General features: G+C 42.2%; 2 protein-coding genes across 2 annotated transcripts; one reads left to right on the forward strand and one right to left on the reverse strand.

Moving 5' to 3' along the window:
- Positions 1 to 517: 517 nt before the first annotated feature.
- Positions 518 to 7656, reverse strand: CISD1 (CDGSH iron sulfur domain 1). The gene is made up of 3 exons (XM_079535968.1): positions 7620 to 7656; positions 5662 to 5867; positions 518 to 724 (listed from the first exon to the last, which is right to left on the reverse strand). Exons 1-3 carry the CDS (start codon positions 7648 to 7650, stop codon positions 635 to 637), a joined length of 327 nt encoding a protein of 108 aa, XP_079392094.1. The 5' UTR covers positions 7651 to 7656; the 3' UTR covers positions 518 to 634.
- A 362-nt stretch (positions 7657 to 8018) lies between these two features.
- On the forward strand, positions 8019 to 20475 carry UBE2D1 (ubiquitin conjugating enzyme E2 D1; the record flags this gene model as incomplete). The annotated part of the gene is made up of 7 exons (XM_079536505.1): positions 8019 to 8042; positions 14616 to 14679; positions 14774 to 14805; positions 17492 to 17569; positions 17867 to 17972; positions 19256 to 19349; positions 20430 to 20475. The coding sequence occupies 7 exons, from the start codon at positions 8019 to 8021 to the stop codon at positions 20473 to 20475; spliced, it is 444 nt and encodes a 147-aa protein (XP_079392631.1).
- Positions 20476 to 21939: the final 1464 nt, after the last annotated feature.

Raw genomic sequence — 21939 nt, forward strand, 5'->3', positions numbered from 1 at the left:
ATCCTGCTCTCAATACAGGTCTGCAGTTCTGGTAGTACATTCATGATACCACATGGTAATAGGGTCAAGTTTCAACACTGCTGTAAAATCAAAGGCAAAGTTGTCCCTCAGCTCCATCGTGCTATAAGCATTTTACAATGTCTGTTCCTAATTAGCAATTTTAAATGTGTTCTTTCACAGAGCCCACACAAAACTGTAGTGTAATAGGCCAAACGTGCCATCTGCAGAAAATGCAGCATTATTACAAGTTAAGCTGCATTTTGGCACCACGATTTCTTGCTACTGCGGAACTCTATCCAGCCATATAACTTGCAAAGCTCTCAGAAACAAGATCTACCTTCTGAATATGACTTCTGCTGAATGGCCTCATACATTCTGCGCGTCAGTTTAGCTTCATATTCAATGACAGGGTACACACACATTACAAGACAAAAAATTCCAACTATGACTATTCAGTAAATTATGCACTGTAGTGATTAAAACAAGACAAGCCCCAGAAATAATAAACATGCCTGATGTATAAACTACATGGGAAATTCTTCAGTGACATGACAAAGAATTTGTGGTTTCTCCCCCAATTACAAGCAAGCAGAGGATTTGTCAGACATTCATTTTGCAACTTCTACTGTCCAGTCTACGCCTCCTTCCTCTTGATGATCAGAGGCCCAACGTTGTCGCCAGTTTCGTCGTTGTGCTGTGTGTGAGAGCCATCACACAGCGGGAACTGGAAGAGAAAGAACAGACACACATTAAGTGCATATGAAGTACAGTCAGAATTAGGAACCTACACTGAAAGTTCAATGGAATGTCTTCTCATTAAATCTGCTGTGATTGCAGACTTGAACTTTCACACCGGCATTTCAGGTGACCCTGAATTTTGGCTGTACACTTAGTTCTGCCCATGTGAGCTCAGAGTGGACAAGAAGCTTGTCAAAAAACAAAGCAACTTGACTCCACTGCATTTGGTATTCCAGCCTCAGGTCAGCAAAGTGAAAATGCAGGTTACAGTTGAAGGTTAACTCAGACTACGTGAAGTTATTTGCTCCCAACATTGCCCGACACTCTATTTTCCTGAGCCACAGCCAGAACTGAGTGCAGTTACAGAAGTCAAGTGGGGAGAGGAAAAGCAAAAGAATTAGATCCTAAGCTTTTTTCCCCACTCAATTTTCTCAAGTAAAAGGACTGCTTCCCACCTCATCTCTTACTTAAGAGAGACACTGACAGATTAGTCCTGCCACCAGACAGCTAGAGTGGCAGGCCTTCTTTGCTTCATCTGACGTAGCCAGCTTGTCTCACCAGCACAAATGTCCATTTGCAAAAGCTGGATTCTACATCAGGATTTTGACCTGACAATGGAAATAAAACACACTTCCTGCTGACATGGTTACTCATCAGGGGCTTGTGAGAGTAATACTAAGGAAGTAATTCAAAGAAATGTTTGTTCCATCAACAAAACTGGAACAGCCTGGTCAGAGCAAGACCCAGAGGGACTCCTTTAACCAGCTGTAACTGCCCAGGTCCTGGACTGTTTAAAACAACTCTGCTCCTGGACAGCTCTTTTCATATGCAAGAGCCAAAGGATATTGTGAAGGAAAGAGAGTTAGATCAGACCCCACCACTTCTCAAGGATATGTCTTCAGGGCTGTGCCCTTTCTGCAGAGGAAGTTCTAGAGACAATCACATACATCACACCCGTATTTGTATTCAGTTTCTATCGTGTTTGCTTTGGAATAACTGGAATCCAAGTTGGGCATTATTAAGCTCGTGCCCTTAGAACACCGATATTCCCTCACAGTAACCACCAAACCAACTCTGACATTCTGGTGATCCCAATATTCATTGCCCAGTCAAAGTCCTTGATTAAAATTGATGCCAAATCACCCATGCTTAAGAGCCTTCCAAGTATCGCATAAAAGCAATATCCCTAAGACAACATACTAGTGAGAAAGAAACGTTCTCGGTACTTAAAATAAAGGCCTGCAGGGTAGGGTGGAAGCAGAGGGAGTGGTGAAAGTTTTGTTTTACCACAGTTACAAAATGTCAAAAGCCATGCTATAAATGGCAGGTGAGTCTTCTAAATTAAGAACCCCCAGATTTTGGAGAACAATCACATAGGCCAATTCACACAGGAACTTCATTGTCAAATCAGTTATTAGTGACTCACTGAGTAGGTACTGACAGACACTTGGCAGAAATTATATCCTAATTCATAGGATATTCATCAGCTTCTCACCCAAATGTTCCTGGGCCAGCTGTTTCTCCATACAGCACCACAGTCTATCTGCCTCTGCAGAAGCACCTACTCAGCTTACAGAACACACATCTCACACGCCCCAAAAAGACAGGCCCACGGTCCAGCTGCAGCAACGTCACTTGAAATCTGCAGGTGACAAAGATGGTGGAATTCATAGTCGTTAGCTAGCATCAAAGTGTCTTTAACAGCTACCAACTTTGACAGCTTTGCATCCTCTGGGCCAGCTGATCTCCAAGCCGCTAGCTCCCAGAGGATGGAACACCAGGCACAAAAAAGCAAGCTGCATACAACACAGAGAACACTGCATTTTTTTTTAGGGCATCTACTTGGTCATCTTCAAGACTGAAGCTGGGCCTGACGCAGCATGTTTATCCTTGTTTAAGATACAGCAGGCTAGCAACAGCGATCAGAGCTCAAGCCCTGAGGGAATTGTGCAGCGTTCTGGACAGCTCAGTTTATTTCCCTTGACACCAAACAAGTTTGTTTCTTCCAACGCTCTGCAGCAGCTCTCAGCCTGCAGCCTGCAGACTAACAGTGCTCTGGAAGACGCACAGATTGCAGATAATTACAAGTAAACCAATTAAGATGCCCATCCCCCTCTCCTCAATTAAAAAAAGCTGAAGAAAACAGATGCTCTAACTGTAGATGAATTGCTGTCTGGTTTTAAGAAAAAACTCTTGCCTCTATACCAATACTTTTTAACAGAGGACTTTTGCATAAAAGTTCAAAAGCAATGCTATGAAGCCCTTGCAAAGCACAATGCCGAATAGGAAAGGGCCATTTAAAAAAAGCCACCTACCACCCACTTTGATAGGTTACTACAACCCAAAGCAGACTTATCTGAAGGTACCCGGTTTCCAATAAATAAATGCTCCCCACAAAGGATCAAGTAAGAAAACCCACACAACTGAGGATTAACTTTTTTTTTTAAGCTTCCCAAAAACACTCTCCTCATGCAGTCCAACTGTTTCTTCCCAGTATGAAGCCAGCTGGAGTGCACACACACCATCAGCAACTGAAATAACCTGTGGTGCATAATGCTACAGGTTCCATTAACAGACTTGTGCCTCAGATCAGGCTTAGTCTGCTGAGACAAGCTTACACAGTCAAATAATGCACATTCTAAGAACAGACTCATTATATCATATCCCTCATCTACTTCCTTTTAGCATGAGATTACAGCAGCCTATGCAGGGCAGTATGTTCCTGAGCTACAACACCCTTCAATGCATGGCAAAATACACTTGTATGGGAACTGCTGAGTCACGGCCTGAACCTCTGATTAATCACCTGAGGCGAGCCATGAGCCAGCCAGAGGAGCACAGGTGAAGGCAATTCCTAGACCTATTTAAGAGCTGGCTACCAGAGGGGAAGGATCTCTTCTGGAGATCCCCTCTCTTGGTGTCTTCTGGTGAGCTCAGCCGAAGGGTAAGCTCTTCCGCTTATTCTCTTTGTGATCACTGTCTACCTTGCTTGATTCTTTTGATTATATTGTGATTACAACATCTTGATATCTGTTGATTAAACAACTATATTGCGATTATAGCATCTTGATTATACAACGCTCAATCAGATTCTGATTTCACACAAAAAAAGACAGTATCAGACAATAGCTAGAATAATGGCAAGAGCTGCAACGCAAACCCTACATCCAGACATCCCTTCTATTTTCTAGAGGAGATAGTTAAGTATAAATACCATGCATCAAGTTACAATTTCTTTTATCACAATGTATGGGAACTACTAAGTCACGGCCTGAACCTCTGATTGATCACCTGAGGCAAGCCATGAGCCAGCCAGAGGAGCACAGCTGAAGGCAATTCAGCTGTGCTGCCAGAAGGGGTGGAGCCAGGCTCCACCCCTCCTAGGCCTATTTAAGAGCTGGCTACCAGTGGGGAAGGATCTTGTCTGGAGATCCCTCCTTCTGGTGCTTTGTGGTGAGCCCAGCATAAGGGTAAGCCTTCCATTTATTCTCTTTTGTTATCATAGTCTACTTCGCCTAACTCTCTTGTTTATATTGTGATTGTAACATCTTGATATCCATTTATTATACACACAAGTACTGAAGGAGATGCCTACAGTATTCTGACCTGAATTAAACTCCAGTTCAGATACTACCAATTGCAAATACTTAGCACAGCTTTTTTTCTTCACCTTTCTCTTTTCTGAAGCTGTAGCATTCAGAGCAGCTTCTACTTCTGGCTCTCAGTTGAGATTTAACCCACACATTAGCACCTCGACTTCAAAACAGCTTTTAAATGCATGCTAGTTGTAAACAGACTACTCACTCCACTTTCTCTCATTACAGAACTCGGAACTAGCACTATCCATGTATTAAGTTGATCTCAATAGCATCAAAGGTCTCTCCTCTAACTCAGATTTAAAGCTGATCTTAACAGCATTTCTGAAAGGTTAGGTATCATGCTTAACACTGACGTTAAGCAACTGAGGCATCTTCATATGCAACCAAATTGGACAAACCCACGTCTAGGTCAATTTTCTAAGTGTGCTAGCATGGTTTCACTGGCTATTCTGTAAGATTAACCACAAAACTACGGGTTGCAAAGACAAATGCTTTAAGTTCATCCGTTTAGATTCTTCAAAAACTTCTGGATTTGCTTTTGGATTACCTCCACCACCACTGGAAACAAACCTGCTGCTGTACTCATTAATGTGGCAAAAGGCATTGCACACAGCAATAAATGCAGGACAGCTCCATGTGCACAAGCAAGGTTCTTCCAAAACCAATTCTGTATTCTCTCCATCCATGTGATTTAGTGGTGAGCTCAAGCATGTCAAGCAACCATTTGACACCAGCTCTAGTATACTAAGAGACTTCTTAATGTCTTGCTTTTCCCTATGCAAACTAGTAGCAAGACATCTTCTGACTGACAAAGTAAGCTTCCAGCTCCACAGAATCACACAGAATGGCCAGGGTTGGAAGGGACCTCAAGGATCATTAACCTCCAACCCCCCCACCACATGCAGGGCCACCAACCGCCCCATTTAATATTAGACCAGGCTGCCCAGGGCCCCATCCAACCTGGCCCTCGGGCTATGATTCCTGGGTTCTCCTTCATCTACTGAAAGACCAAGAATTTTGGATAAACTTCAGTGGCAAAATAATATCTGATATTTATGATTGATTAGTCTGAAGAGTAGCTGTACTCTTCAGTGAAACTGCTTCTTCACAGCCACAGAAACACTGTTTTCACTATTAGTGCTGATCTGAAGGTTTCGCTCTCCATAAATCTACATAGCTCCAAGGACTGAATTATTGCTACATCTCATTGCAGAATGTGAGCCAATGTGAAAAGAAGCTAGTTTCTGCTAAATGAAGCAGTAAAATGGTTGTACTGAAAAATGAATAAGTTTCCCAATGCTACTGATATGCATGTTTCTCTTACCTTCTTAGATCTCCAGCAACGACAGTACACAGCCTTGTCTCCCAGATCTTCCATATCAAATGCATGAACTACCTTGGGGTTATCCTTCTGGATATGGAGATTCACCATTGCCTTGCAGCATTTGTCTTTAGAGATAAATTTTTTGTAAGCTAGATACCCAACAGCAGCTGCTCCAGCAGCTAAAGAGACTGCAGCAATCCATTCAACTAGAACAAAAAGAAGAAAAAAGACTCAGTTTGCTGACCACAATATTCTATTAAAACTCCTCCCAACAGGTAATGTCTCCATGCTCAAGACAACACCTCTAACATTCGAAGAGATCTTTCTGTTCTCCAGGCAAAACACAGCATTTTTTATTTTGACACACACTGAGTTAATCTGCTCTTTTCCACTGACCAGAGCACTCTCTCACCTCAGTCCCTTCTATATAACAGCGAGGATTAAAGTGGCTGGATTGTTTGTTTGGTTTTTGGTTGGTTGGTTTTTAACTTTTTCTTCATCAACCCGGTCAACACTGGAAAGTACAGTGTTTCCAAGCTCAGCACACTAAACTATAAGCCAAAAAAACCTGTTTATTGTTTCAGTTCTAAGAAGGTCACTAAAGACAAACACACAGCATCAGCAACCCAAACAGACCCCTCCAGAGTACAGGTACTGAGTAAATTCTTTATATAATGCATGCTGCAACTAAAAGAGCTTAACAGGTGTTTGGCAATGGGGAAATTGTTTAATTTACTAGCACTCCACAAGGGTAAGAAAAAATCAGCTTAGATTAAAAGTCTGCTGTGGTGGTATGGAAAAGAACATGGATCCAGAAGAATTATATTTAATGGCACAAATTTAACCATGTTAGATCCTGGCTCTATGAAAGACAATTGCCATTAAAACCACCACTACCTCCCACCTGCACTTTTTTCCCCTCTTGGAATCTCTGATAACTCTGAGGTTTTGCTCAATTGTTATCGTTTCCTTTTCTACAAAGACCTTCCCTACTTTTTGTGGCCTCATGCCAGTATCCTGGACTTTGGCCTAACAGTTCTGGCTATCCTAACAGCACCTGCTTTTTTTTTTTTTTTTATCCACCACTTCTGTGCGCATGTGTGTTCCTGACATGTATAAAAAGAGTCCAGTTCACTCCATAGACAAAAACATGAGACAGGAATTTAAGTTTTAGCACATTTACACAGATAAAGAAAACTAGAACAGTCTTCCACTGGGAATTTCTCTTTTACCCCCCAAAGTCATACTGCATTAGAAAGATACCAAGCCAGAAGGTCTCACCGGAGCAAGAGACACTACTGCATTGGATCTAGGCTAAGGAATCAAAAGCATATATCAGCTCTCACTGCTTTCCAAGGGCAGCTCACCATACTGACGCACAAGGGTCTGGATGTAACACTAAGTGCAACCAGTCAAACGCCTGTATTATGAAAGCAGCCCTGTAAGACTTGGGAAAGGGGACAGGCAACTTCGCTAAGCGTCTCACTAGGACAGAACGAGATACAGTAATCTTCTGAAGTTCATTCTCTTCGTAAGCAGAGCTTAGTAGCAGAGCAGTACCACGCAGGACAGGAGGCACCCGGCGGCACTACTCCCCACACGCACCGCTAACCGCCCGCCGCCCCGCGCCGTTAGGCGGCAGCCCGCGCCTCAGCCGCCAGGCGGAGCCCCGCCCGCCGCTCCCAGCACATCCCGCAGCGCAGAGCAGGCCGCTGCTCCTTCACCGACGTACAGAAGCCACACGAATTGATACCCACGAACCCTCAGAGCCACACCCTGCTCCCACAAACACGACGGTCGTTCACGGAGCCTCCCACGCCTCGACCCGCGGACCCCTCCCCTTACAGCCAACCCCTCAGGGGACCTCGCCGCCATTTTGTCGGCTGAGCTCTAACGGGCAGGGCGCCATCCCCTCCTCCCCCGTGCAGCCCCTCAGCCCCGCGCGTGCCCCTACCCACCCCGCACGGCGCCATTCTGCCCCAGCCCCATTGCTCCCGCTCCGCAGAGGACGCACGCAGTTCCGCAGCGCACATGCGCCGCGCCCCGCCCCTTTTGAATGCTTTGCGCCCTGAAAGGCGCGAGGGGAGGAGCGACGAAGGCTCGCGGAATCCGCAGGCGTCAAGGCTGATGAGCGGGCGGCGGAGGCGAACACCTCCAGGCCGCACGGGGGCAGCGGTCGCCGTGCAGTCGCTCTGTTCACCGCCCACGCTACCCAGCGTGCCCCGCGAAAAGCGGACACAAAGAGCCCGGCGCCCCTCCCCGCGCTGTTATTTCCCGTTCCGTCGGTGCGTGCGGATGCCGTTAGCTGCCCGCCCCGCCCCCTGCCGCGCTCCTCGCTGCTGTCGCCTTGCGCTCCCATGGCGCTGAAACGGATACAGAAAGTGAGCGGGGCTGAGGGAGGCTGCCGAGCTGTGCTGCTGCTGGGAGGGCGATTATGCAATTGTCTCCGGGTGGAGGGGTGGGCTGGGTTTGTCGGAGCGCCGCGGCCCCTCTTCGTGCTCTGAGGGGAGTGGGCGGGGGGGGGAGGGATATTGCGGCCACAGGGCTCCTACCGATACGCCGTTGTATCGCGACAGATGGCAGCAGAGGGGCGGCCTTACGACATGGGGTCAGTCAGGGGAAGGCTCGTGAGGCGAAGGTGTGTCTCTGAGTTTTTCCATGCGGATAAAATGGCACCCGTTGGCGTTCAGCGATGCTTGCTGAACTTTTACTGAGCCCAGCGGGGTGTGAGCACGGTGCGGCTGTGTGGGTGTACAGGAGCACAGCACGCAGCCTGCTGGTCATCGCTGCCTGAGGTACAAAGCTGGTGGGTGAGCGTGTGGAAAAAAACAGTGTTTTGTAGCTGAGAACGTGCTCTATCAAATAGCGTCTTTGTGCTTCTTGTGTCTGTAGTAGTTTCTGTGGAATTAACAGGAGGCGTTACTTTTGGAGCAACCAAGGCGTCAATGACTGTTTTTTTCCTAGCAGTAAGCTCTGTTGTGCCCCTGTGTGACTTGGGAATGCTTGGCATTTTCTCAGCTTCTTATTTTCTCACTTTTTCTTCAAGAACTTCTCTAGTTATGTGTTTGGAAAGGGGGATTGTTCTGAATACCTGCTTATTTTTGTTCTGTCAGGATGAGCAGACAAAGCAAATCTTCCAAATGAGACCTTCATACCATGGGGTGATTTGCTGTATTTTTCTTACACTTTGCCTGTGTAGATTTTCTTTCTGCTTTAATCACCTCCATTTGTACTGGAAAGCCACAACTTTCTTTAGTGTGATGTTTACAAGCTCTGTATTCAACAGCTGTGAAATTTATCCTTGGGAGAGAGCGTTTCATGTCCTGTTAGTCTTTCTACATTGCTTTTCTGTTCTTTGAAAGTGAAGAAGTGCTGACTTCAAGGTTGTGTAAGATTTCCTGGTTATGCAATTGCTTTCATCTGAAATGTGGAGTGGTACTGGAGAAGGAGCTACTGAAAGAGTTGAGCTTAGATCCAAACCTAGCTGCTTCTTGCTTCTAATTTGCTGCAGGAACGACTACTTCTGGGTTACTTCCCAATGACTCTTCATCACCTTCTGCTGTTATTCCAGGAAAAATAAAAACCAGTGCTGAACTAATTTGCCAGCAGCCTGACTCCAGGGCAGTTTTGTAAGAAGTCACTTGCTGTGGAAATGGAAAGTGGCAAAGAAATAGGATTGTTTCCAATGGAAAGCTGTAGTGAGGAGAAAAAAGATAGAAAAGATCAAGTATCTTCATGTCACTGCTGCACATAGGGCAGTCCTAAAAATGGTGGAACTGGGAAAAACTCATGCTAGATTAAATGTATTTGTATGACAGTTTGCTGGTCCCTGCTGGTTCCTGGGGGAACTCTGTTGAATACTGAGTGCTGTCAGCACAGTGATACTGCTTGGGAACTTTTTAGTCCAGACATGTAATCTCCTTAACCAAGGTTGGGTAGTTTGAGGGTGGTTCATAACTGTGCTTTAACACAGCTGAGGGGCTTTGGGTGCAAGCCTGAGTGTTGGCAGTGTGGTAGTTTGCCTTGTCAGAATGATAGCGCCTATGGAGGAAGCACAACTGCAGGGCACAAGTATCTGTCCTTGCTTTGCACACTGGGGACGGACTGGGATTTGGGACTGATATTTAAACAGTACTGCTTCTGTGGCCTGTGTTGTTTTGTGACTTCTTTCACTGGTCTGCTTTGAGGGACTCCGTAAAGGACCCCTGTGGACTTGAGGTCTGTACAGCGATAATGGAAGGCTGTGAAAGAACAACCCGCTGCTTGGTGGATGTTAGCAATTATGTAAAAGAAAACCAATACTGTAGGTTTTAGTTGGGAGGGATATTTTTCAAATGAGTCCTTATGGTTACTGCCTCTGCAAAATGGATACAATGCCATTTTTGTGCCAAGGAGGAGATCATTCAGGCTGCTGGGTTATGTAAGTTGTATAGGTCAGCCTCTGCTTATTGGACCTGTATGGGAGCATTTCTCATTATTCCTGCTCTGAGTTCTCTCTTTACTTACGTAGTTGTGAGTTTGTTATCCTGTCAGTTCTGTGTTACAGCTGGTGGGATGGTTTTCATCCTATGTCCTGTAACTCTGGATGCCCCTCTACTATTAATGAAAAGCTGATTTTTTTTCCTGTGCTTAATCAAATTGTGAACTGCTTACAAAACCTGTATTCACTTGCTCTTGTTACCAGCATTAAAAAATTGGGCTTCTTCAGTTGGAGATTTTGAAAGCAGCAACATCTCCTCTGACACATTTGAAGACTGGTTTGAAAATAGCTGTTGTTTTTCGTCTTGTCAGCATAGTGCTTGATTGTTTTTCTCCTGCCACTCAGTAAGAATGGAGGCGTTCCAACATTCAGATATGCTGTTGAACTGAAAGTCTGTTTGTTTCAGTATGTGTTTCGTATGCATAGATGGACAGGACATGCCAGCTTACATCTTTATGTTGAAACTAACTTGGGTTCTGCCCACGAACTGTTGAGCTGCGTGCTTTCTTCGGGTAGTAATAAACACACTAAGGAAACTTTTGAATCCTTAATATGAAATGTTTCCATTTGCTTCCAAAACATCACTTGTGACATTAGAGAATAGATTTTGCCTTACACAGTATGTAAAAATAGGTTAACTCCTTTGTTACTGGAACAAAGCTTGAAGGATGTTGTGATTAAGTATTTGTTTTGTGTTCGCTGAACTTAGAAAGAAAAGAGACTCCTTTAACTTCTGTACAATCTGGGCTTTAGTTGCTTTTCTTCAGATAATTCCAATCACTATTAATACAGGAGCAGAGGTGGATGTATGCTCTTAGTAGGAAGTACAGTGCATTTTATGCAAGAGATGAGGAACATAGCTGAGAAACTGAAAAAACTCTGTTTTAAATAATGGTGTGGGAAAGGGCTCTGGATGTGATTTCATGTAGCTTAAAGAATTAAAATAGCTTTTGGTGATGCTGCTCACAGTCTATTTCTGTCTCCTGATAGCCCGCAGGCTTGTTTAGCAATAAAAATGAGGCATATTTTTAGGACTCTCTTATTAGTACCCCTGCTTCCTGAGTATCCATAAGTACTGTGCTTAGTATGTCCGTCTCCCTATTGTCAAAGTATCCTTTCCAATCTCATTCCAGTGGCTTTGGAAGAGCCAATATCTAACTGTATTTAATGAGGCACACAACTGCTTGAGCAGCTGCTGTCTTCACCAGCTTTACAATTCTGAAGTGCATTCTGTAATACACTTCAGCAGTGAGCCCTTGTCTGTACATTCAGATGTACTTCCACCTTTTACAATTTAACGTAGTTTTACGTCAGTTCAACTTGACTTACAATTTTTTGCCTCACCTTGTCCACAGATCTACTACAGTGTGTGTGTTGTGATGAAAAAAGATGTTCATCTGGAGGCTTTGCTGCGTCCCTTTTCAGTAGCTAATGGTTAACATCTCTATCATTGTGCGGCTGTTCCCTCATTAGCAGCCCCGGTGCTGGATCCTGCTTACTTTCAGGTTCTGTAGTTTGGAACAGGAGAAATAGTTTGTTGCACTTGCTAATTGCAGCCAGTTTGTGGCATAGAATTAGTGATATTTTATTCTGCTCAGTAATTTTTTCAGTGCTTGAGAGGATTAGAAGACTTATTGCCAGCAGTGTTCTCAGCTTAGTTGTCTTCTCTATCCAAGTTGATTATGGCTCTACTGGGATAAAGCACGGCGTGCTGGTTTTAATGGACACTCACTGCTGAAATTGTGTTGCTTTTGTGTACTCACACAGAAGATGTTGCTCTGTTGTGTGCTGTAATTCATGGTGTTGAGTTTGCCTTATAAAAGTGGGATCTGTAAAGCTATGAGTTACAACTCCTGTTTTTAGCATGCATACATCCAAGTCTTGAACCAGCATTTTCTATACCACTGACTTAAAAATATGGATGTAGTTGAAGCCTCGGGGCAACCAGAGTTTATGTAAGTCATGAAACATCTCATGATTCTATGGAGCCATCACAGCTGTTCTGGAGTTCAGCTCTGGACGCTGGTGAATTGCTCTGACTAGCAAGGAGGCAGTCAGAATTTCTCTCCCCAGCATTTCAGAAAGTGTATGAAAGCTTGAAGCCTACCCAAGTTGTACAGCTCTCCAGATGATTTGCTTGGAGTGCAAAGCTTCAGCAGCATAATTAACAGTACAGCACAGAATAGTTCTTTGACTCTTATCTCTACTTGATCTGAGCTGCTTTATGCAAAGTCTCAAACTGCTATGCTGTCAAGTTTAATTTACTAAGTTTGATCACATTTGTATTCCTAAAGCACATTAGTGTCAGTTTGTCATTTTTCGAATGGAGAATGTGGCGTGAGTTTGGACTGGCTGTTTTTTTTTAAGGTATAAAATCTTTCTTTGTGTCTGAACATGGCTTGTGCTTAACATGTTAGGTTGAAGGGAGATTTTCTTCCTCCCAGTTGGGAAGTAACAGGATTGCATTGACCTAGGTCTCGTCAAGCTGTGATTTAAAAACATGTTTTTATTGTGGACAACTATCAGTGTCTTCAGCCTGAAGAAGCTGGAAGCGTACACCTTTCTAGTTCCTAGCAGTTTGGCAGTACGAGTGTTGATGTGAATGAAGAACTAGTGTGATTTTTGGGATGTGCGAAGGTCTTAATGAAAGTATCCAACAAATAGAAGTGGTGTTGTAGACTTAAGACTCCAAGATGAGGTGCCTGCCTGGCAGCTGTGGTGGTGGGGCACATGCACGAGGAAATGTGTGCATGTATTTTAGAGATGTTGAATTGAACCCTTTTTCCCCATTGTTGCCTTAAGCAGTCAGATATAATTGCTTTAAGATGGGTTTTTTAGCTTTTCTGTTGTCCCTTTTGGCCACCTGCCTTGTGCAGGTAACTTCCTTGTTCTTGCTTTTTGCATATTAACTCGGTCTTCTCTTGTTGGACCTTGTGTTGCAAGTTGGAGCAGTGGCAGGAGCTGTTCACAGCTGAGTCTCGTGATGCCTGGAAATTTGAGACTGGTTGACTTCTTGTGCAGGCAGTGACTTGGTTACCCTTCTGTGTACTGCTCCTTCATGACATTTGAATCCACAGATAAAAAGGCAGCTGCACTTGGACAGGATTCTGCTCTTGTGTCTTAGGCTGAGCCTAGGCTGGGTGCTGCTTTGGGTACAGCTTAGGGTTTCCACCCTAGCAATGAAGCTGGGAGCTGGCAGTTCACCCTAGCTAGCCTGAGCTGTGTCAGTGTAGCAAAGAACTGTGTTTTCAATCATGTAGTTGAAGGAGTGACTTAGCGAAGCTGTAACTTCGAACTGGCACTGAAGAGGCTCAGTATGCTGCATGTCTGTCTATGTGGGGCCAGAAGTTAGCTGTCAGAAGTGTGCCTGAGTTGTGGCGCTGGGCGCCTTGTCCTTGGTGTTTGAGCTGTCTGGAGAAGGGCACTGTGAGTCGTTCACTGGAAGTTGTAAAATTATAAATATATCCCAGCAGTTGCAGTCCAGTTTTGACCCTTCACCTTGTGCAGGAGATCTGAGCATAGTGCATACACTGGTTTTACTTGATGTCACCTTGGTGCCTCTTTAAGCCTTGATTTTCATTTTGCAATAGTGTTCTTGAATGATTTTTTGGGAGATGGAAATGCTTCCTGTTATTCCTTCAAATAAACTTGAGGGGGGCATTTTCAGACTTGCTCATGTTTGTTACTGGTTTAAATATGTATGGTCTTGGTTATTGGTTGGGTGACTTAAGAACAGTAATTTAGCATTCATCTTTTTAGCTTATTGCAATGCAAGTATTTAAATAGGACTGTTAAAACTCGCAGCAGAGCAGTTCCTAGCAGCTTGGAGTTGGAGTGTGTAGCTTGTTCTTAGTGTAGTAAAACTTCAGATATCAAAAGTAATATATTGAGTTAAACGAGGAGAATGAGCTGTATTAATGCCTGACCTATTTTACATTTGGTAAAGGTGACTTAGATGAAAAATTGAGCTGCTTCTGTATGATTAAATAAAAATTCTAAATTACATAAGGCAGTGTGAGCTTGTGTAGAAATGAAAGTCAGCTGATGTAGCAAAGCTGCTCTGAGCACTTCTGAAATTCCAGCTTCCTTCAGGATTTTATGTTAGCCACTTGGAAATAAGCACGTAGGTAATTGCATCAAGGTACATTAAGGTGTATAGCTCCTATTTCTGTTGTTTCTCTAGTTCACTTAGCGTCCTTTCATACTTGATAGGCACTCTGCAGTCACTTTATGAGCTGGTTTTACTCAGTGAATGTGCATGGATGAGGTGAATACATGACTATTTTGTCAGATCAAAAGCTAAAGGAACAGTTGGATTTCTATATTGAGCACTGATTTTACAGAGAAATCCATTTCTTTCTTTCCATCAATGCTTCTGTAGATCCACACCTATTATGAGCTTGGTTGCAACACTTTAATGCTTTAAGGTATTAAATATATCTTACATATCTTGTATATCTTGTGTTTCTTACAGGAACTGAGTGACCTGCAGCGAGACCCCCCAGCCCACTGTTCTGCTGGACCTGTTGGAGATGACTGTAAGCTCCTCCTGGGACATTGCCATGGCTCACCTTATTTCACTTAAGAAAAAGCTTAGAAAAGCTCTCATTATTTTATCTTTTTGACTTGCAGTGTTTCATTGGCAAGCCACTATTATGGGACCTGTAAGTATAATAACTCATTCCCCCTTAAAAAGCAGACTTGTTTTCATTTACATGATGGAAGTTTTCATTTGGGTTTCTGTTAATGTGGCAGTCAAATTCAGCTGTACTGTGTGCTGGCTGACGATTTGGGGTTTACTTTGTTGGTTTTGGTAGTCTGGTACTACTCTTCTTTTAACTGGTCAAAAAAGTCTGTCTTCTGCCTGAAATTAGGGATGCTTAATCAGTCAATTGCAATGCTTGAGTTAGTTGAAAGATCTTTTCAAAGATCATTTCAATTGTGAAAGATATAGACATAGAAACATTATAGAAATAGAAAGATATTCTCTGAAAGGAGAAATAGTTAACATAATCCAAACTTTTAAGTTGATAACTGTAAACAAGATTGGTGTTGTTGATCTGGGGACTTTTGGAATCTAGGCAGTGTGATGTGGCTCTGGCAAAACAGGGTGGTTTTTGGGAACCCGAGGCCAGAGACTGTGAGTACTTCTGGTGTTTGTGTGAGAAAGATGTTGCTCAACCCAAAGAAAATCTCTGAATGATGTGATTTATGATTAATGACACAAGAAAGGGTAACGTAGCTTAAGAACAGAAGTTCTAAAGAAAAATGAGCAAGGCTGTGAGCAAGAAGAATGAATGAAAACATGACCTGAGAGGGTGTTTACAAATACAATGGCAAGAAGCTGGTATTCCAGGTGTTTTTCTTATGGATGCAGTAATTTTGGAGGAAAAAGCTTCTGGTTCTGATTGAGAGCTGGGAAATTGGGACAGGACTTAAACCAGTGAGATGCAGTGGTGGAGAAAAGTGAAATTGTGACTCATTTGGGGCTATTTCTGCATTTTCATCACAGTTGTTCTGAAGCAGTGGAAGATCAGTGGGTGTTTTGTCAGTGGCAGGCTGGAATCTGTTGTGATGACACAGCAGGAGCTCTGGTGACCATGAAAAGCGTTTCTATAGATAGTAATGCTTTTGCCATTGTTCTTTTACAACCACACTCCTTCACATACCCAGTCATTCTGCTCTTGACCTACTTGCACTACTGAAAGGTGAATGGCAGAGCAGCAAAGAATATCCAAGAACATAGGGTTAAAAAAAAAAGCTTTGTTGCCAGTATTTGTATGTCTGTCCTGAATGACCCCATTAATGGAAATACTAGTGTTTGAATTCCAACTAAAATTATTATTCTTTCTATAGTTTTTAGATCACAATTTACTTTTCATGTCCTGTAGTGGAAAATATTGTCTTGGCTTCAAGTTCCTCACATTTCTGTAGCTTAGAGTAAGAATGAGCAGCCTTTCTCTGCCACAATTATCAGCATGTTATCCTTTGTCTCAATAATGTAAGGAAAGAGGGGTGCGCATCTGTCCTGCATGTCTTCTGAGGGGCTGAGAGAAGCATAGGACCAAAACTTATTTGAGAACTCACATATGATGTGTGTGACTTCTTCTGTCTATTGGCATCATCCATTTTATATACCTTACCTACTAAGAGTGTGAATCTTGTCTGATCTTAGCTTATTTTAACTTTGACAAATGAACTTAGTATGCATGCAAGCAGCCACTTCAAACCTAATTTTAGGTACAGTGACAGTCTCTTCTGATGTTACTTCACGCTGGCTTCTTAACAGTACTATATATAGGTTGCCTTACATTATGACAGTCTGCATTTTGAATGCATAAGGAGACTTTCATAGCGACCATTGTTGTTTTTGCATCTTCTATTCATCTCTAGAACTGCAATTTCTGTTGACTTCTAAGGTGTGAACATAATATTAAAAAAAAAAAAAAGCCTGCATTTGTTCCCATAAGACAAACCACAAACTTCTCCCTCAGCTTTGCTGAGGCTGGATTCCTCTCTTGCCGTTTTGAACTTCTCAAGCAATAAGAGATTTTCAGGTATTCTTCTTCCCTTAATTTGAACTTGAAGCACAGCTCTTTGTCATTTAGCATTGAGACTTCTTTTCCCAACTTTTCTAGAAAATAAGAATGAAAAATCTCTTCAACAGATGACTGCAACAAAGTTATTTCTATCTATTAACTGTGTGCAGCCTGGCCGTAAACCTGTGCACATGTTCTCTAACAAAATGCATGTTCACAGATTTGTGCAGGTCACAAAGATGTTGTGTGTTTTAAAACTCCCTGATGTCATCATGATCAACTGAATTATGTTGGAAAATCCTACTCTTTGCATCTGCAAAGAGAAACCACTTCTCGAGGTGAGTATATTTGTAGCTTAATGATGGAGGAAGATCCTGAGTATAGCAGAGCGGCTGTGGCGTTGCACGGAGGCGGGATGTAGAAGACCTGCTGTGATCTTTGTGTTCCCCTCAGTGTCAGGGAGCTGAGCTCCAGCAGCGCCTTGCAGCCCAGACAGTGAGGAGAGAGCTGGTTTGGAGCTGATGGACCGACGGTTTTGTAGCTCCAGCGGTCGAACGCTGCTCCCTCCTTTAGCCTCCGTGAAAAGGGCAGCACTCAGTAGCCGCGTTGGGCTACTGCAGTAGTAGCCATGGCTGACTCTGCTGTAGCTTTGCTTTCCAATGGGAGCGTTCAGCATCCTCAGTATGGACTGTGTACTGGGGATAAAAAAGTTGACTGCGATATTCATTGCTTTGGGAGGTTCTCTGCCATCTGAAGAGAAGCTCCAAAATAGCTGAAATGTATTAATGGCTTTTCTTTTGTTTTTTTCCAGCCCGATAGCGCGTATCAAGGGGGAGTGTTCTTCCTCACAGTGCACTTTCCAACAGACTATCCTTTCAAACCCCCAAAGGTAAGTGCTTTCTCTGCAAACTGAAGCAGTTCTTAGGTCAGAGCTTTGTATCTATGTCCTTGCTGTTTGGGGCTCGCTTCTCTAAGTAAAAACCAGAAAGATAAGGGGAGAGTACATGTACAATGGATGAACAGATAGGACTGAATCCTAAAACTGAATGATAAAGTGCACGACTTCACAACAGGTTGTGTTGCATATGGAAGATCTAAGATGTCTGGAACTGAAGAGAGCGTCAAGGATTCCAAATGTAATAAACATTTTGATGTTAGCTGCAAATTTTACTTTGTTTAATTTCAGATTGCTTTTACAACAAAAATATACCATCCAAACATAAACAGTAATGGGAGTATTTGTCTTGATATCCTGAGGTCACAATGGTCACCAGCTCTGACTGTATCTAAAGGTAAGCTCACAGATGTGCTAATGGATTTATGTCATTGCACACACTAGTGTTTTTTTCCCTGTGTTGCTGCACTGTCCTGGGGGCCGATGGGAGCTCATCTATCCTGCCTGTTACAGAAGGGGTTAAGTCTATTGGAATCCTTGTTATGAACCAGTATCTGTTTGGAGTGTCAGATGGTATCATGCATTATGTACATAACAAGGAAATGTTCTGAAGCAAGTTGAGTGAGATCAAGTGCAATTAGTCTGAAGTGCAGCTTCTCTTTTACAGCTGACTGTGCATGCAGAAGGGAGGAGAAATCTGTGAACAGAGCTGTAAAACCAAACAAATTTGAATGTAAATGGGCATGACTAGATACTGCTATGTGGAGGAGCCTCTTTGATTGCTTATTGAGTTTTCAAGGTGGCTTTTGGTTGTTTGAATGTACTTGTGTAGGCAGAGATCTTAATCACAGCGTATTTTAACAGGCACTAAATTGGTCTGATTTGCATTTCTCTAAGATGAATTTTAAGATGTAGCTGTTCTCTCAGTCATCGGTCAGAGCTATATTCTATCTTGTTGAATTTCCTCAAGCTGATACTCTGGATTTTTTTTTTGGAATGTTGAGGCTATAGCCTTTTTTGTAGGCTTTTTGTGTCACATCAAAAGCTTCTTCAAGTGTGGCTGCTGTCACTGTTTTTCTCAGCCATCTCCAAAATTCTTAGCCGTGCTCTTAATAATTTTACACAGAGTGCTAAAAAGAAATGACCTGATGTTCTTGTGTGGAAAGTATTAGAAAAATCAAGTATCTCTGGTGCAGTAGCAGGAATTGAAATGGAACCATGAGTGAGTAATAGAGTATTTCCCCAAATGAAAGTCGGGCATGTATCAAATAAGTGAAATGTTCATTGAAGGAAAACAATGGTCAGCACAGAAGTGGAGAAGGATTTGCATGATAGCCTAATATTAATGATAATGTTAATTGCAGCTAGAAGGGCTTTCTTGGAAAAACATTTTGTTCTTCAGTCATCTGTAGTATGTTCTGTGTTGATAGGCTATAAAACATGGGGAAAAAATGACTACAAAAAGTACAGGTGTGTAGATTGTGAGTTCTCTGGGCTGTTATCAGATAGTGTGTTAGACCTAGAGAAATGATGCTGTGTAAATATTCCTGAGCAGAACTGCTGTCAGAAATCTTGATATTCGTGCACTTGCTTTCCAATCTTCCTTTCTTCACTTTGTGTGCTGGAATATATAAAGGATTACAGAAACCAAGTGAACTAACTTTTGTCTCTTCTATTTAGTTTTATTGTCCATATGCTCCTTACTTTGTGATCCTAATCCAGATGATCCTTTAGTACCGGATATTGCACAGATCTACAAGTCAGACAAGGAAAAGTGAGTATAACACAGACATATTTGTGTGGTACTTACAGATGGTGGCTTGATTTTTCGCTATGCAACCTGTCCAACTTCCTTGAGAAATCTCTATACATATCTATAGTAGAGTATTGGATATTGAAATATTGAAAAAATCTATTAGTAAAATGACAACCAGGAACCTGTAGGCATATGCAACTATTAGATATTATTTTGTTCCTATTTGCATAAAACCATCATAATGTTAGGGTCATTTATTTTTTTATCACATGAAAAGATTAGTTTTCCGTCTAGGAAGTACTTGTTACTGCAGTCTTATAGGTATGAATCCTATGCATGTAGTATGATGTCCAGGTATGAACAGTGAACTTATGTTTTGGACACAGTTTTATAAATGTGGGACAGAATAGTGCTTTGCTTTACTTTGTAATAAGGATTGTTGTCATATTCTACAACACCTTGTGGAGAGAAAGAACCTCTCCTTACTTTCTGGAACACTGTAGAACATAAAGGAAGTTTCTGATCTCGGGAGGGTAACATGGGCAGCAGGTAACTGAAGTGCTACATGCTTGTGGACCACAACTGACTTAGAATTGGGATGTTATGAATCAATGTAAGCTTTTGCTCTGGGGTCTTCAGGTGCTGAACAGATGAAAATACAGAATGGAGAATAATGGTAATAATCATGGTGCCTTCCATCCCCACCCTTTCCATTAATTATTCCATTAATTATATTGAATTCTACCCAAATGTGTGAACTTTGTCAGTCTGCTAACGGCATACACATTTGGGATTCCACTTAACGTACAAGTAAGGGAACCAGTTGTGAAATACAAGTTGAGTATGCACAAAGATGGGTTTTTCAGTGCAAACCTGTGAGATTAGTTTTGAGTTTGAGTCTAAGTAGCTTTGATAGCTAGCCTTGAAAACCAAACATAGCCTTTGTGTGCTGCTTTGCTCTTAGAAATGTTAACATCAAGTGAATGTTAAGTGAAAAGTTCAGTGGTATCTGCATGAAGTAAAATGGCCTTTGAGACTTTGTCTATGTCTCACTAACAGCTCTTCACTCACTGTCATGCCTTCTTTCTGCACATACAGATACAACAGACACGCAAGGGAATGGACTCAGAAATATGCAATGTAAACTTGTGAAGACTTTTTCATATACCACAGAGTACTGTAAATTCTAGTTTTTTCAAACTTAGAAGGAAATGGAGCACAGTTTACTGTTTCAACCTACCATTGTGCCCCTTGAATATTTTATTTTTCCACCCATGTAAGTGTGTTTCTGGAGCAGGGGAAAAGTTCCAAAAATAACCTTTGGACTGTGATGAGAATATTTATCCTCTTTGTATGCTTTGCAGAAGACATTTATTATGGTTTTTAAGAGTTGGACATCTGCATCTTCAGACTACAAGATCCTTATTGCAGTTGTAAAGCAGCCAAATTATTTTTGCTGGAGAAAAGTAGCTGTTTTTAAGTGATGAATACTGTATGTGTGTCTTTAAGATATATTGTCTGTTTCATAAGTGTGTTTGGATTTCATTTTGCTAGTTCACTTATATAATTTGTTTTTAATTATATAGACTAAATATATTTTATTTACGGTGTAAGTCATTTCATTTAAGACTGACTTTCTCGTGCACAGTATTGACAAGATACAACTGCTAGTAATGAAAGTAATTGGGATATCCTGCCCACTGGGATGCTCTAAAGACTGACTGCAGATTTCTTAAAACCTAAAATGATCTTTGCACTGTAATTCTTTGTATGCTGATTATGGAGAAACACTTGGGTTTGATTCTGTTGCATACTTGACTTAATTTTATTGCAATGTGAACTAATTGCACTGCTAGGTAGAGAAATATGTAACCTTTTTGTTGCGTTTCACGACTGATTTTTGACATGTGGGCAACATAACACTCAGACCTTTTACAGATCTAAATGTAGCCTTTTCCATATAAATAAAATGAATTTTCTACTATCTGTGCTGGCTGTTGTTCGTCTTTTTCAATGCCTGTCCTCAAAATCTTTTCTCATGTTAGAACACGAGAATTTGAAGTGTATGTTTACTGTCAACAGAAAAAATCAAACCCTCTGTCAGAAACTCCTTAGACCTGTGTTGCAATTAACTTCCATGCAGGTTCAGCCTAATTTGCTTAGTGTGTTGTACCTGCTCCTTTCTGTAGGATACCAAGAATTTGACTTGTTTTACATGCATCATTTTGGAGCAAATACCACAATATTTGAAATTTAGTGTGCCACTTAACAGGGTATATTTGCAATGTCCAAATGTTACAGTGCTCGTCTCACAGTTGAAGCTTGCTTATCCATTGATTATTGCTTGAATTGCCACAGATTGTATAAAGCCAGTGGTGTTGGAGAGGGATGTCTGGTTAAATAGATGAAAGAACAACTCCTTTCCTATTGTAGATTGCTCGCAAATATCAGCTGTAGAAAGAGGATTAGTTTTCTTCTGTACCTTGCAGCTGAAACTAGAAGTGACTCGAGGCAGCTGTCAAAATAAACAAGCTCAGATGATGGAAGTGTATTTCACAGTGATGAATGCTGGGTGGCAGCTTTCACGTGGGAGCTGTGGTTCTGCCGG

This window comes from Tetrao urogallus, assembly GCF_951394365.1.
Source record: "Tetrao urogallus genome assembly, chromosome: 5".
NCBI lineage: Eukaryota > Metazoa > Chordata > Aves > Galliformes > Phasianidae > Tetrao > Tetrao urogallus.

Excerpts from the sequence above, each read along its gene's own strand:
- CISD1 (XM_079535968.1), bottom strand. The coding sequence starts at position 7,650 with ATGGGGCTGGGGCAGAATGGCGCCGTGCGGG. Across the intron at positions 5,868-7,619 it reads GCAGAATGGCGCCGTGCGGG|TTGAATGGATTGCTGCAGTC; the intron begins GTGGGTAGGGGC and ends TTTTTGTTCTAG. Across the intron at positions 725-5,661 it reads GTTGCTGGAGATCTAAGAAG|TTCCCGCTGTGTGATGGCTC; the intron begins GTAAGAGAAACA and ends TTTCTCTTCCAG.